The 15312-nt window shown below is 34.2% G+C and overlaps 1 protein-coding gene across 1 annotated transcript; it reads right to left on the bottom strand.

Annotated features, from left to right (window-relative positions):
- Positions 1-1295: 1295 nt before the first annotated feature.
- On the bottom strand, positions 1296-14663 carry LOC117118696 (DNA polymerase delta subunit 3-like). The gene is made up of 10 exons (XM_033263355.1): positions 14578-14663; positions 12220-12275; positions 10948-11050; positions 10772-10811; positions 10389-10527; positions 9053-9425; positions 5390-5633; positions 4478-4549; positions 3156-3386; positions 1296-1948 (listed from the first exon to the last, which is right to left on the bottom strand). The coding sequence occupies exons 1-10, from the start codon at positions 14635-14637 to the stop codon at positions 1743-1745; spliced, it is 1524 nt and encodes a 507-aa protein (XP_033119246.1). The 5' UTR covers positions 14638-14663; the 3' UTR covers positions 1296-1742.
- Positions 14664-15312: the final 649 nt, after the last annotated feature.

Below are 15312 nucleotides of genomic sequence, written 5' to 3'. Positions count from 1 at the left end.
GAAACAAAGTGCAAAAGTATGAAACATTTACCTACAATTTAGAGCCCTAATTGCTGTAGGAAAGAAACTATTCCTGAATCTAGCCTTAGTGGCTTTCGATGAACGAAAACGTCGACCACTGCGCATCAATTGGAATAGGTTTGAGGCAGGATGAGTTTGGTCGCCCATAATAGTCTCTGCCTTTTTAAGAAGCCGATCATGGAAAATGGTTTCCAGAGGCATTTGTTCCAAACCAATGATATGCGTTGCAGTCCTGACGATTCTGTTAAGGGCATATAAGTCGTTTTCGGTAGCGCCCCCCGAACCAGACGGTTATAGATAATGTTAAAATGCTTTCAATTACTGCTCTATAAAAAGACATCAAAATAGTCGGATGCATTCCAAAAGATTTAAGCCTACGCAAAAAATAAATTCTTTTCTGTGCAGAGTTTTTTTATTCCTTGTTTCGCGTACTTATTTTTTTAAAGATTATCGGAGGAGGGCGGAATAAAAATAAAAATAAAATTTTGATTACTTATTTAGCAAATAGTTTTGCCAAAATCATCCAAGCGGAGGAAAAAATAAAAATAAAATTTTATTGGTGAATGTAAAATAGGATAATGCTTCAATTTTATATAATTATGAAGAAATATACATATACATTGGTGATTTCAAGGCAGCCGAGGGTGTAATAAAAAAAAAAGATAAACTTTAATTTTTTTCTGAAATTTCCTATTTTCTAATTTTGTTCTGAAAGGAGTAAGGACAGTAAATTCTGGCCGGGATAGCTTTACAGCAGTCTAATTCACGTTTTTTAATCTGCATAATACAACCGATTGTCTTCTTGCACTTTACTATAATTATCATTACATGCAAAGGGTAATTCGTAAAAAAAAAAGAAACGGAAACCCACACGCGATGCGTAGGCATACTCATTAATGTATTGTTCGAAATTAAGTGGCATGATTAGCACATTCAGACAGAGAGGGCGCAGTGTTACTTTTTGGTTAATAGCGGTTCTGTTAGACGTCTAGGCGTTTACCTCCTGCTTCACGGTAATCAACAATAAGACATTATCAAGTTTTAGAGCACATGATAATCAATTAAAATAACTTTATGTTGCCCAAACCCGACCGAGATTAACTTGGGTCTACCTGGACAATTTGAAACCGTTTTCGTTATCCAACCATCTGTCGCTCTGCAATAGGCCTAAATACATTAAATCAAACATCTAAACAATCAAACTAAAAGAATTACAAGACTCATGTGTTTCTGTTGTTAATAATATTCAATAATAAAAAAAAAAGATAAACTTTAATTTTTTTCTGAAATTTCCACCTTTTCGTGGAGGCCTGTGCGCTCATTGGCCAAAAATAAAATTTTATTTTTATCCCAAATCATCAATATTTGCAGTCGGCGGGTTCGCTAAACAAGGTATAAAAAAAGTCTAGCCTAATGGTGGATTTAAGCAAAATATAGAGAAGTGAAAGAGTTCTCTCCACATAATAACATGTTGGGCCCGTAATGTACATGCTGCAATCTCGTAGTAAAATATAGAAGTGTACTGTATCTGTAAGTGTAAAAGTGAAATAGACGTGCGCCCTCTGCAGCGTGGCAAGAAGCATTTGCACTAAGTTCAGTAGTAAAATTCAATACCACCAGATTGCAGCATGCGCCAAGCTCCCACACCTGTAAATCAGTCATTATGCAAGTCTATGGACAAACTGAGAACAGTGGACTCTTTTGTTTCTGAACACTTTCAATTAGTTCTTCTTGAAAAAGCTGAGCAAGGATTTCTGTGTGGTACCCTGCGATGACTGGTCACCTTTGCCCTTCTTCCCTTTGCCTTTTTTGCCTTCATTTTCTGTATCATCCGGGACGGATTTCTTAAGGGGCCGTACTTCTTTCATTGGTGGCTTCTCCTCGTCAACTACCTCGGTGTCCTCATATTCATAGTATTTTTCAGTTACTGTAAGAAAATTTAATAGAATTTAATAGTTCAATCTACAGTATTGACAACTGCTTATATTGAATGGATAAGATTTTTGTTGAAACACCGTTTGGATAACCCACAAAATTCCATAGATAGAAATATTTCCAGTAGGATCGTTCTTGTTCTGGAAATGCACAGTGCACTGGAATCGTCTGCTCTTTTCTGAAGAGCATACAGCAATCTCTAATGTGCACATGTGCCATCAAAAAGAGGACCAACGGCTTAGTGTCATCCAAAAGACGGTTCGCTGTCCTACCAACCAAACCCTGAGCAAATGAATGTCTTGAGCAAACAAGTGCTGATGTGAAGGCTGAAGCTAACCCTGAGCAAATGAATGTCTTGAACAAACAATGCTGATGTGAAGGCTAAAGCTAGTGGCGCCTCTGTCTAGACTCACCAAAAAAGCTGCTCTCTTCGTTAAGAATCTGATATGCATTTTGGCATAATTGATCAAAGTACAGTCCAACTTGCCTAAGTCGACTTTGCCTAACTCGAATAATTTCTAAGTCGAACTTATTTTACATGCCAAATTGTTGTTTTCCATGAATTAACAATCTGCAAGTCGAATTTTATCCAAGTCGAACAATTTTTCAATGGCATTCTGGATTCGACTTATTAGGCAAGTTCAACTGTATCCACTATCAATGTTCTTTCAAATTAGCATTTTGTTATTCATTATATTACTTTTTTTCTTTCATTTTGATTTGCAATCCAATAATACAATGAACAAGTTTGTACATAATACGATAATTAATCACAGGTGGCCTAAATTGCTCTATCAATCTGGTTTACACTGCACCATCCCTGGTAGTTTACACTGCCTCTTCACTGCTGTCCTACCAAGGAAGTCATTGGTCCTACCCTGTCAGAATAGCCTGCCCAATCAGTGCTAGACTAAACTGACCTGTCACTGTTGCACTGCTTTTATACACATCGGTACAAGTGTTTGTCACACATAATTTTAAAGATATTTTACAAGGTTAATTTCTGGAAGTATGTGGCACAGCGTTATGGTGTTGGGCTTTCAATCGAAAGGTCGTGGGTTCGAGATCGATGCTCTTGTCCTAGAGCAAGACACTTCATCTCCGTTGGCCTTTCTTAACTCAGAATGTATAAATGGTACCTCGTAGGAAATGGATATGTGCACTATATAAATCCTATAAAATAAATAATAACTGCATACCCATAAATCCCTCTTCATCTTCTACTTGTCTTGTTTTAAAGACTTTAATCCGCTTTATATGAGTACCAGTTTCAACTTCACCACCGCCTTCATTTGGTTCTCCACAATCCATTTCATCTTCTGCATCATTGTCAACTGGTTTTTGTGGAGGAGTTGGATATACAATGGAGGTATAATTTGAGGTTACATTACTAAAATTAACACATGACATAAAAGTGCAGTACAGTAAGTCTATTTAAATAAATTTACAACAACGATACTAGTTTCAATATCAGCTACATTATTTAGTAATTTACAATTGCCATCTGATGATCTGCATACAAGTAAAAATGATGACTTACATAATACAGGCTAATCTTAATGTTGGTGACTGCAATGATCTACATGCTGGTGAATGTAATAATTTTAATGTAGGTGACTGTGATTATTTGCATGCAGGTGAATGTAATGATTTTAATGTTTCTTGTCTTTGCAATCATTTGCATTCTAATGAATGTAAAGATTTGCATGCAGATAAATGTAAGGATTTTCAAGCAAGTAAATGTAATGATTTGCATGCAAGTAAATGTGCTGGTTTTAATATAATTTATTGTAATGATTTGCATGCAGATGAATGTAACTTTTCATGAAGGTGAATATAATGCTTTATTATTAGTGATTGTGATGACTTGCATCCAAGTGAATGTAACAATTTGCAGGCAGATAAAATTATACGCAGATTAATTTAATGATTTTAAATGCAAGTGATTGTAACAATTTGCAAGTAGATGAATGTGATGACTGTAAAAAGAGGAATATAATGATCTGCATTATGAGCATGCAAATGAATGTGGCATTTTACATGTAGTGTACACAAGAAAGTGACATTTTGCATGTAGGTAAATTTCAACATTGTCATGCATGTGAATGCGATGATTGCATGCATGATTGTGACAGTTGTATGCAGGTAACATAAAGCTTTGCATATAGGTGACTGTAATTATCCCATGCAGGTTGGTAATGATTTGCATGTAGATGAATGTGATGATTTGCATAAATGTAATGCTTTGCATGCAGGGGAACATAATGATTTGCATGTAGTTGAATACATGAAAAAGGTACAGTGTATGTAATGATTTACAAGCAGATAAGCATAATTGATTTTTGTGTATTTGTCTGTAATGATTTACATACAGATAAACATTATAATTATCATGCAGATGCAGATGTAGATATAGATGAACATATTGATTTGCATGCAGATGAATGTAGCAATTTGCATGCAAGTAAATTTACATGCAGGTGATTATGACAATTTGCATTTAGGTGCAAAACTTGCTCACCTTCTTCATCCTCATCGCTGCTGCTCTCTGCCATCATTATTCTTCGTCGTTGCTTTTTCTTTGGATTTGATTCTATACACAACAATAAATCACAGAATAATAAGTGTGCATGTATTGCAGTTAAATTGGTATATCATTTAATTTATTCAATAACTCTACTTTTTCTTTTTAAAATAATACTATTACAATCAACTTGATCTTCATATAATCTTTATAACAATATAGGAATTTATACAGTGCATTTTACAAAAGTGCAGACAATGTTATTACTACTGCTGGTCATGGATACATACTGTATATTAGTGACCTCAGGCTACAGGTATGTCCATACACGGCAGTTAAATAATAACAGGATCAAGATTACAAGCATACACGCTCACCCGTGCATTCATACAAGGAAATCCCTGATCCAGATTATCAAGAAGATGATGATCGGATCACTGGCCAAAAGGAAATCGGAAGTTGGAAATGCGTACGTGTGATTGGAAAAGCGCTCAGCTTGCTAACCGATAGCACTCGCTAACTGTTAGCGCATCCAGATCTTGATAATGCTAACTGATTGGGCATTCTCACACGGGTGTTAACAGTTAGTGCTAACGGTCACCTCCAAATTCAGATACTAGTGCTCTGGTGTGAACCTGACCTTGGGAAGTTGAGAAAGTGCAGCTCCCTGTAGAGTATACTTTTTCATGCTGCTTCGTGCATGAACTAATGCATTTAATGCACATCATACCAGTATCTATTTATATTCCTGGGTTGAGAGAGAAACATGTATGTTGTGCCTTGTCCGCAGGCACAAGGAAAATTTACAGCAGGTGGTTGACATCAATATTGAAAAACATAACCGCAAACACCGCACAAACTGCTCCCTTACTGTTCAAAATCATATGAAAATTAACTTGTTCTGCCTACCTTCTTCATCAGAATCAGATACAACAATCCTTTTAGTTTTCTTTTGTATTTTAGTTTCTTTGTTATCTGCGTTCTTATTGGTCGATTTGCTATTATTTGATTCTTCCTTCATCGTCTTCTTTTCTTCTTTTTCTAATACATTTACTTTTTGGGAAGATTCTTTATTTTCTTGCTTTTCTTCTTCTGTTGTTTTTTTTGGTACAGTTGACATGAATGCAAGCATTCCTTTTTTTGATTTGTTTTCCTAAACAAAAATTGAAATAATATTAACAGTGGAGTGGCTCTAAAGAGAGCACTTGTTTGATTATCTGTGGTAATTTTAAACATAAATGAGACTAGCCAACTCAACACCAAAAAATGAAAATTAAAAATATATTCTATGATGGGTCATTTACTGTAATTGACTTACACTGTACTATTGTCAAAATTACAAGTAAAAATATCATGGCTTCTCTGGATTAAGTATACAATCCTGCCCCATTCTAAATGCTATTTTAACAATCAACCACAGTACGGTGGTTTTTGGAAGGCAAGTCTAAAATCAGGTAGTTATTAGCTTATGTTTTACAAAACCTAATGAGCAATGAGAAAACATCAATGTTCTGACCTGAAATAGATCAGTATTGCAAACCTGTAAACAAAACTAATGTCAACACCAAGAATACACAAACATGAGATCATGTTTAGTTAAGTACTTAGGTATAGTGAAAGCATGTCAGCTTTTAAGCACAAAGTCCTTAAAATCACATAAAGTTTGAGCTGGAAATCACAACAAATAATTAAGTATCCCAAGTTGAAAGAAGTCATTTGTGAGGGATCTGTTAAAACATGATTTCAGTACCCTATGTAATTTCAATTTTGTTTTGCATAGAATCTTTAGTTAGAATTCCTTTTTTTTCTTATTTTATTTTAGCGCATTGAGACTTCGGTGTAATGCGCTATAGTAAATCCCACTACATACATTACATTACATATACTTTCTGAATATGGTGCCATTCAACACTGACGTGAGAAAATGGTAATAAAGGGGTATTACAGTAATAAAAACATGCAGATTTAATTAATTTGCTGGAGATTATTTTCAGAGAGATTCTTGCCCGGTTGCGGGGGTGTAGGAGGCCTGCAATTTATGGGAGACTTGGGACCCCTGCATAATCGTTAGGTAATTGAAGTTTAAATTTGAAAAAAACCAACTTGGAATGTAAATCCTATACTGATTTTACATTTTGGTGGTATCTTCTTAGACATTTTTGTCGAATTTTTAATAAATAAATAATCAAGTAATGGACAAATTTTATGTATATTTTTAATTGTAAATATACATTCTGGTCACAATAAACAATTTATCTTTGGTGACTTTTTAAAAAATATTTACGAAAATATTTGTATATTCACTATTTGTCTAATATATCTTATGTTTTTAGCTCAAAAATATCATGTCATATGTTTCAAATAATCAATAATTGTTGGTTTTGGTGTGGTAATTATTTATTTATTATTTGAAACATATGACATGATATTTTTGAGCTAAAAACATAAGATATATTAGACAAATAGTGAATATACAAATATTTTCGTAAATATTTTTAAAAAAGTCACCAAAGATCAATTGTTTATTGTGACCAGAATGTATATTTACAATTAAAAATATACATAAAATTTGTCCATTACTTGATTATTTATTTATTAAAAATTCGACAATAATGTCTAAAAAGATACCACCAAAATGTAAAATCAGTATAGGATTTACATTCCAAGTTGGTTTTTTTCAAATTTAAACTTCAATTACCTAACGATTATGCTGGGGTCCCAAGTCTCCCATAAATTGCAGGCCTCCTGCACCCCCGCAACCGGGCAAGAATCTCTCGGAAAATAATCTCCAGCAAATTAATTAAATCTGCATGTTTTTATTACTGTATTACCCCTTTATTACCATTTTCTCGCGTCAGTGTTGAATGGCACCATATTCAGTAAGTATATAAGTAGCAAAACAAAATTGAAATTAGATGGGTACTGAAATAATGTTTTAACAGATCCCTCAGAAATGACTTCTTTCAACTTGGGATACTTAATTATGTGTTGTGATTTCCAGCTCATCTGTCTCTTATACACATCTAGATGTGTATAAGAGACAGGTGTAGGCTACAGTATCTAGGCCTAGGCAGGCTTAGGCGCCATAAAGCCTGCCAGGACTTAGCTGGCTATCCCAGGCACAGATAAGAAAGAGACAAGTTTACACACATACAGTACTCACTCATATGATATTCCTTAATTTTGTATGGTATTCAAGCATCCTACAAAATGAACAATGTTTATTAATGTTTTATTAAATTATTTTCCTGTAGGCCTAATATCGATTCAAACACATTGATTGATGATGATTGAACATCGTGGTATGTCATATGGTGCGGAAAATTAGTTTCCCATTTGAACTTCTTAGTATACACTGCACAGTGGTTGCACATGTGCAATCACATGCAGTGATGATCAGAACCTCCTTGATTAGTATACTTACTGAGTAGGTTAGAACAGGCCTAGAATTTTTCGAGCTCAACATCGGAATTTAAGGTCAGAATATTGATTCAATAATTGAAATACATTCTTTTTTAAGTTTATACACGTTTAATAAAATCCACCAAAATAAATTGAAAATACAATTTTTATAATGATGAAGTTGTTTACTTTTCACAAACATGTTGAAATTTGTGGGGATTCACCTAATAGGCCTATGCCCTAGTGCGTTGTTGAAGAAAACATCTAAGGAGAGCAAAAAATAGTTCTAAAATTTACGCAGATATCGAAAAGGAATGGATACCACATTGGAAAAAAAATGTCTCATGTGATGTGAATTGAGAAGATTTTGGCTTGCTCTGCCGTTTTAATCATTTTACTATCTATGACTCTGAAATTGTGAGCATTCAATATAGTTGGTTCGGCTAGCTACCTCCGCCACCGAGTGTAGACGAATTTGAGCCAGTGTTGGTTTTTTTTTTCATTATTTATCATTTCTGAAATATCTATGTCATCACAAAGAGGGCTGGCAAAATAAAAATGAAATGAAAATAAAAGGTTCATAGTCATACACAAATTAATTTTAAAATGACGATCTGTTTTTCCTTTTCCGCGGTAAGAAAACCCGGAAGCCCAATGTACGGAACAAGAGTTTGGGCGATGTTTGTCGTCATCACCTTAGCACGTGGTGGAGAAGTTTCTATTATCTTATTGGCTAACATGTGATTTGGAGGCGTGGCTTCTTTGATGGACTCACCCAGGCGCGACTGCCGAACTTTGAACTTTAACTTTGTTTACGCCGCGAGTTCATGAAAGTCAAACATGGAGTCTCAAAATTGGTAGACTTTCAACAGAAAGGAACATCGAAATGAGTGCATACTATTGCAAATTAACGTCGTGTAGGTAAATAAGGTTCTTTACAGGCCTGTTTCGCTATTTATATTGGTGGTTTTTGTATTAATTTTTACAGCATTGATTGAAGTAGCCGGCGAAAACATCGTAGTAGCCGATCGAATGCGCCGGCCGCCGGCTCTTAAATAAACCCCTGAACGTATCTTACTACTAATATTAGCCCACAACAAACAAGAACAAAATGTTTTTTAAAACTCTACAAACAGATAAAATGTTAATGATTATGAAACGTTTTCTAACCGGTTTTGCCTTGTTTTCTGTGGCACTGTCTAATGAGCTGTCCTTCTCTGTTTTGGTGGTTTTCTCTGCTTCTGTATTCATTTCTTTTTCCGCATCTTTCTCTTTTTTAACTTTCATGGACGTAAACATATCCATTGCTGACCTCTGTCCCTTCTTTCGCTGGTCATTGGTTTTAGGAGCTGGTTTCGCAGCTTCTGCTTTCTGGAGAGATGGTAACGTGACTGAGCCATTGCTAGAGGATGTACTTGGCTTGCCGTTAACCTTTGCTGTTGATTGAGATTGGTTGGCATCAGGCAATCTTGCCTTTTCTTCTAACTCGGCTAATTCTGTCTCAGATCTTGCTTTTGCTTCAGCACACTCAATGGCACTAAATCTATCAAAGCAATGAAATAAACATAACATTCATTAATAGTACATGGATGTATTATAAAAAGCAAGCAAGTAGTGTTCATGTTTTTAAAAATCTTTTAAAAATTCATTTTTTTAAATTATTGCTTTAATTGATACTTTTATTGTCTTGTTGCCGATCTGATTAATGTGAATTTTAACTTGTGTGTGATGTTTCTTGCGAATTCCATAATTTCTCATAATTTTAACTTTCTCTTTTATATTGTAAATTTGTATTCTTGTCTATTTTATTGTAATGCGCATTTGAACATATTTTAATGGAATATGCACAATATAAATTAATAAATTATTATTATTTATTATTATTATCATAAAGCTGAAAACAACTGCTATTTGGTATTTAAATAATTACAATAAAAGTATAATACACGAATAACATCTAAATAAATGTCACTAAAAAGAAAAGTTAGTAAAGTTTGAAGGTTGTACCCTTGTATATCACATATAGCATTCATCTTTATGAACACTTTGCTACATAATTTAATAAAATGAATTTATGAAAGTTTTTCATGAAATACGAATGACAGGGGCGGATCCAGAGATGTCCAAAAAAAGGGGGGGCAAAATTTGGGCCGATCGAGACAACACTGTTCTAGGGGGTCCGGGGGAAATTTTTATGTTCTAGATGCCCGGAAATAACATTTGAGGCGTTCTATCAATTTTTTTCTTTTTCTTTCTTTTTTTTTTTACCTCCCAAAAGGAGGGGCCGGGCCGGTCCTCCCCCCACCCCAAGTTATTCATTTATACTTTTTAAACTTATTTTCTTTTATTGTTAAATGGTAAAATACTTTTTGTATTTATTTCACTTCTACAAATAAATATATATACGTAAAATACAACTACATTTAATTACCTCAATAATTAAACTTTCACCACGGAAATTGGAGGAAAATATAATCATGAATTATGAAATTATTTATATGCTTACCTACTACAAGCAGCTTGCTTTATCTGCTCCAGAGTCAGATCATAGTCTGCTGTGTACAGTGAATTGCTGTCTTTTAGTTGAGCCTTCTGAATGCTGTATATATGGACCCCTGACACACATTGAAGGCTAGCTTTATGCTCTAAAAAACAACCATAAACTCATGAAACATATTCACATTAGTTCATTGAACAAAGAAAACAAACAAAAAAGTATTACAGTGTACAGTATGGGTGTGGTCTATAACTACATAGCCAAAAAGATGATAATAATAAATGATAATAATGACGACGATGGTATGATGGTATGATAATTATAACATTGAGAACCAAGGTGTGGTATCAAATGCTCTTAATTATGTACAGTATCAAAACATCTGAACTTACTTTCAAGATTTTGAGCATTTACAATGGAAACTTTGCGAACCTACAAAAAAAAAAAAAACAAACTCAGTAATCAAGATTCATGACTAATAAAAAGCTTCTTAAAATATAATTTTTTTTGCATGTTTAACAAGGAAATAATAACAACCTTACATTAATTAAAAGTATTATATGCTAACCTTCTCTCCATTATCAATCGATTGCACTCCAGACACAAGGTATGTCACGTTTACTGAGTCAGCTTCTTTATCTTTTTGTTGATTGAAAAATGTATAAAGCATTCTATATAAAAACAAAGCACATATTTACAACAAAACAAAATCCTCAAAACAACTTTTATCACATAAGACCAAGTAAAAAAAATAAGTGGTTATACTTTAAGCAAAGGGCCCGTATGTATTTATTTTGGCCATAAAAGCAATTCATTTTAGATTAATTTGTTTTGAAATAAAGATAAAAAATTATTAAAACAATTGATAATATGATATTGAAGTTTTGCACCATTGTTAACAAATACAGCAGCAAAAGAAAAACTGGAAGATGAGAAACCAATTTATTTTCTAACTGGCCTAATTTACATGTGTACTTTGGTGCTTCAAATTTAGCTAATCCTAATTTCACTTTCATCCAAAATGAAGACTAAATTAATGAGTAAAAAGTTATTTTAGATAATAAAAGACATATTACAGTTAGCATAATTAAATTAATAACTAAATTTACTGATCTTAATTATTACAGACAGTATTAATTAAATTAATTTTCTATTATCATGTGCTTGCTGGCCTCTCACATATAAACCTAACCAACTTTAATTCTTTTGATTGAACTGTATAATTCAACTTTTTGAAATTCAAATATATAATTACATGTTTGGACAAAAACATAAATTACACATCTCACAATACATTAATGAAAAACATTCATTCAGTTTGTGTATAATTTAAACAAACATTGTTGGTTTAAAGATTAAAGACATTTTAATACATTTCTCACAATAACCGAAACGTCAACTGATTATATGTCAGGTAAGAAAGTACAATACATACTCCAATATTAGAATAAAAAGTATTACAGTGTACAGTATGGGTGTGGTCTATAACTACATAGCTGAAAAGATGATAATAATCTTCAGCTTCACCTCCGCCTACAATCTAAGAATCATGCTACAGAATTCTGATAGTCAGGTAGGAGAATTAGAGAGCCAGGTATCAAGTTTAATGCAAGAATTAGAAGAGGAACGAGAAAAGAACCGACAAAAGTCTCCACTTTTAGAATACATGGCATCGTGTTGGAATTTCATAATTAATTACGTCATCATAATTAATGTCTAAATTTTTAATCCCAACACGATGGCATGTATTTCAATACTTGGAGAACGTATTATACTTTCTTTTCCCACAATACTGAATGAATATAAAACAAATTTTTAATGGAAATGACCATAAACTTACTGTTTTGCCAGATTAACATGGACTTGTAATGTTTGACTCAACCACTTGTATGTTACCTGATTTAAAACACACAAAAAAACACTTAATGATGTCTACAATTTTGTGAAAAAAATATTAGTATTTAACTGTAACATCTAATAATAATTTCAAGAACCTGAAATATTATTTTATTGATTATATTTTATGAACTCCGACAAAACAAACAGAAACAACAGACAACTTTGTATTGGTGATCCATGAAGTGGCAGTAACTTACAATTTTCAATGAAAAATATATCTTAGGTACAGTACAGTAGGCCTAGTTAAGATTTAACAAAACAACCCACACTAAAACGACCAGGGCAAAATGATCTGGGCCGTATTCAACTGGCATGTAAAGACTCAGGGTGAAACAACTCGGGCATTAATGAACCGGCCTAGTCTGTACTGGCCAAGAACAGAATCCAAAGCAAAACAACCTAAACTGCAATGACCAGGGGCCACACTGTAAAGTTTTTAATTATGTGGATGATACCTCAAAAACTAGCTTAAACTTTCGCGGAAAATTTCCATGGAAATAGGTGCCCAGAATCGTAAATACTACATAATACATTAAGATCAGATCAAAGCCAATTTTTTGGCAAAATCTGCACAGAAATCAGCCCCTATTTTCAGAAATGTGCGGACGGATTTCTAGGCCAAATTTTTGCGAGGAGGATATATTCCCTGCGCAGGCCTTACTATCTGTTTATTCGGTAGCAGGTCAAAACGGCAAATAAAGCAAAATGGCAATGATCAAAACGGCAATAACCAAAATGGCAATGAACCAAAACGGCAATGAACCAAAACGGTAATGATAAGTACCAAAATGGTAACAGACCAAAACGGCAATGGCAAGTACCAAAACAGATAGCAAAGGAGCGAAATCAATGCCAAGACTAGCAAGAACCACTGGGCGCGGGCCACAGTTTATAATTTTCTGAATCGTATTGAAATTGTCCCGATAGGCAAATCAAATATTCCCATGGGCTCTTTTTCCTGCTTTGAATGTTTTAATATTTAATCGTGGTTTTTATTTTTTTTTTTTAACACATCTATGACATGACGAATTATTTAGATGCTTCATTTTATCTATGTTTTAAAGTGTTATTTATTATTATTATTATTCTTACATGTTTTTTACTTTTATGACATAAATTCTTTAGCCTCATTTTGTCTGTATTTGGAAGATTTATTATTTAAATGTTTATGCTTTTATATTGTGTTTCCCCCAATATTTTTACCATTGAATTTGTATGTTATATTATATTATATTATATTATTATTATTTTTGTTGTTGTTGTTGTTCTTTCGTGTTTTTTACTTCTATGACAACTTAGCCTCATTTTTACCGTATTAATCATGTACACTTTGTTTATAATTAGTTTTATGTAGGGCCACATAGAAAATATGTTTTAATTCTTAAAGAAAACTATCATAGACCATTTTGGTTTATTGCCGTTTTGACTTAGGCCTATTGCCGTTTTGGTCCATTGCTGTTCTGGTCAGAAAGTGTTGCTGTTTTGGGTTTTTGCCGTTTTGGTCATTGCCATTTTGACTTATTATTGCCGTTTTGACCAGAAAGCGTTTATACAATCTGGATCAGGGGCTGAATCAACTTTGGGCTATAAAAAAACATAAGGTAAGGCACAATGCCAAACTGTATAAAAGACCTGCACAGAAATCCATCTGTGCAACATTGTAAAATAAGTGCTAATTTCCATGCATAATTTTTTTCAGAAAAATTTCTCAATACTTTACAACGAAACAATAAATTTAAAAAGCGGTACTTTAATACGGTTCTGTGCATCTATCTTCCATGGGATTTTCTTAGCACATTTTGGAGTTCAACTAGCTAGGCCCAAAACCACTGTATACAGCCTGGCTACAGCAGCTAGGCTAGGCATATCACCTCCTCCACCCTACTATCTATATGTCTGTCCTAAAAAAACACTCCCTAGCCTAGGCTAGGCCTATGCTAGTTACGGCTAGCGTAGTAGTGCTAGGTGTAGTACTACATAGGCTACTAGAGTAGTACTACCACTAGGCCTAGTTCCTCCTAACATAGCTAGGCCTAGGCTCGTAGCTACCTACCTAGGAATAGCCTAGCTGGGCTAAGTCTGTCCAGTGAGTTGTTTCTGTCTGACTACTGTACTTGGCCTAAGCTAGGGTAGGCTTAGCCTAGACCCCTAGGGCCTAGGCCCTCTAGGAGGCCTAGCCTAAAATAAAGGCACACAAATAACTTAGGATACCATGAAATTAGCAAGAACGCTTCTTACGATCTGTAGGCCTAGAAATTAAAAGTTAGATGCGAAAGTTCATTAGCGCCGAGTAACTCACTATTCTGTTTTCATCGAAAACGAACTCTTCCAAATTTTCAAGATACATGTCACCCGCCATTCTGTTCAAAACAAATAATCCGCGAAACCAAGCAGTAGTGTTTTGCTGCAGTGACATCTCGGTGCTGGCGACTCGCTGCTGGCGATGACTCGCTGCTGGCGAATCGATCTGCGCATGTGTTTAAAATGGTATTTACTTCCGAAAACATGCCTGCTGCACGCGGTAGGTTTGTATTTTGTTTTTCAATGAATGAAATTCAACTTTTAAGATGTCTTTCTAGACCTAGTTACATTATCATTATAGAATATTGTATATTAACTCTAAAATATAACACAAAGTCAATTTTATATATGTCTAACATATGTAGGGCTACGGAACGATGTAGTGTACACTGTAGGCCGTATAGCCTAGGGCCTAGCCTAAGCTGGCTCGGGCTAGCAAAGGCCCTAACTCTACTATTATTCGGCTGGCATTGGCCTAGGCCTACTACTAGCCAACTAATGGGACAGTCCCACACACTTTTCTANNCAATGGGTCGACAAAAAATGGGTCCACATTTTTAAAAATGGGTCCAAATTTAATGCAGTTTCATGCATAAATGAGTCCTCATTTTGAAAAATGGGTCCAAATTTCTTATATTTAGCCTAAAATGGGTAAAATGTTATGAAAATGGGTCCAGATTTTTCATATTCTTCCGTAAAATGGTTTACTTTTAATAAAAGGGGTCTACATTAT

The sequence above is a fragment of the Anneissia japonica genome, unplaced genomic scaffold, assembly GCF_011630105.1.
Source record: "Anneissia japonica isolate Jap-2015-1 unplaced genomic scaffold, ASM1163010v1 scaffold287798_len100336_cov166, whole genome shotgun sequence".
Classification (NCBI taxonomy): Eukaryota; Metazoa; Echinodermata; class Crinoidea; order Comatulida; family Comatulidae; genus Anneissia; species Anneissia japonica.
The sequence above is the reverse complement of the archived record's forward strand: the minus strand, read 5'-3'. Positions and strand labels throughout refer to the sequence as shown.

Bases quoted from the DNA above. Each gene is read 5' to 3' on its own strand.
- LOC117118696 (XM_033263355.1), bottom strand. From the start codon at position 14,637: ATGGCGGGTGACATGTATCTTGAAAATTTGGAAGAGTTCGTTTTCGAT. The intron at 12,276-14,577 runs GTGAGTTACTCG...GTTTTAAATCAG, and splicing joins TTTTCGATGAAAACAGAATA to GTAACATACAAGTGGTTGAG. The intron at 4,550-5,389 runs GTAGGCAGAACA...TGTTGTGTATAG, and splicing joins ATCTGATTCTGATGAAGAAG to AATCAAATCCAAAGAAAAAG.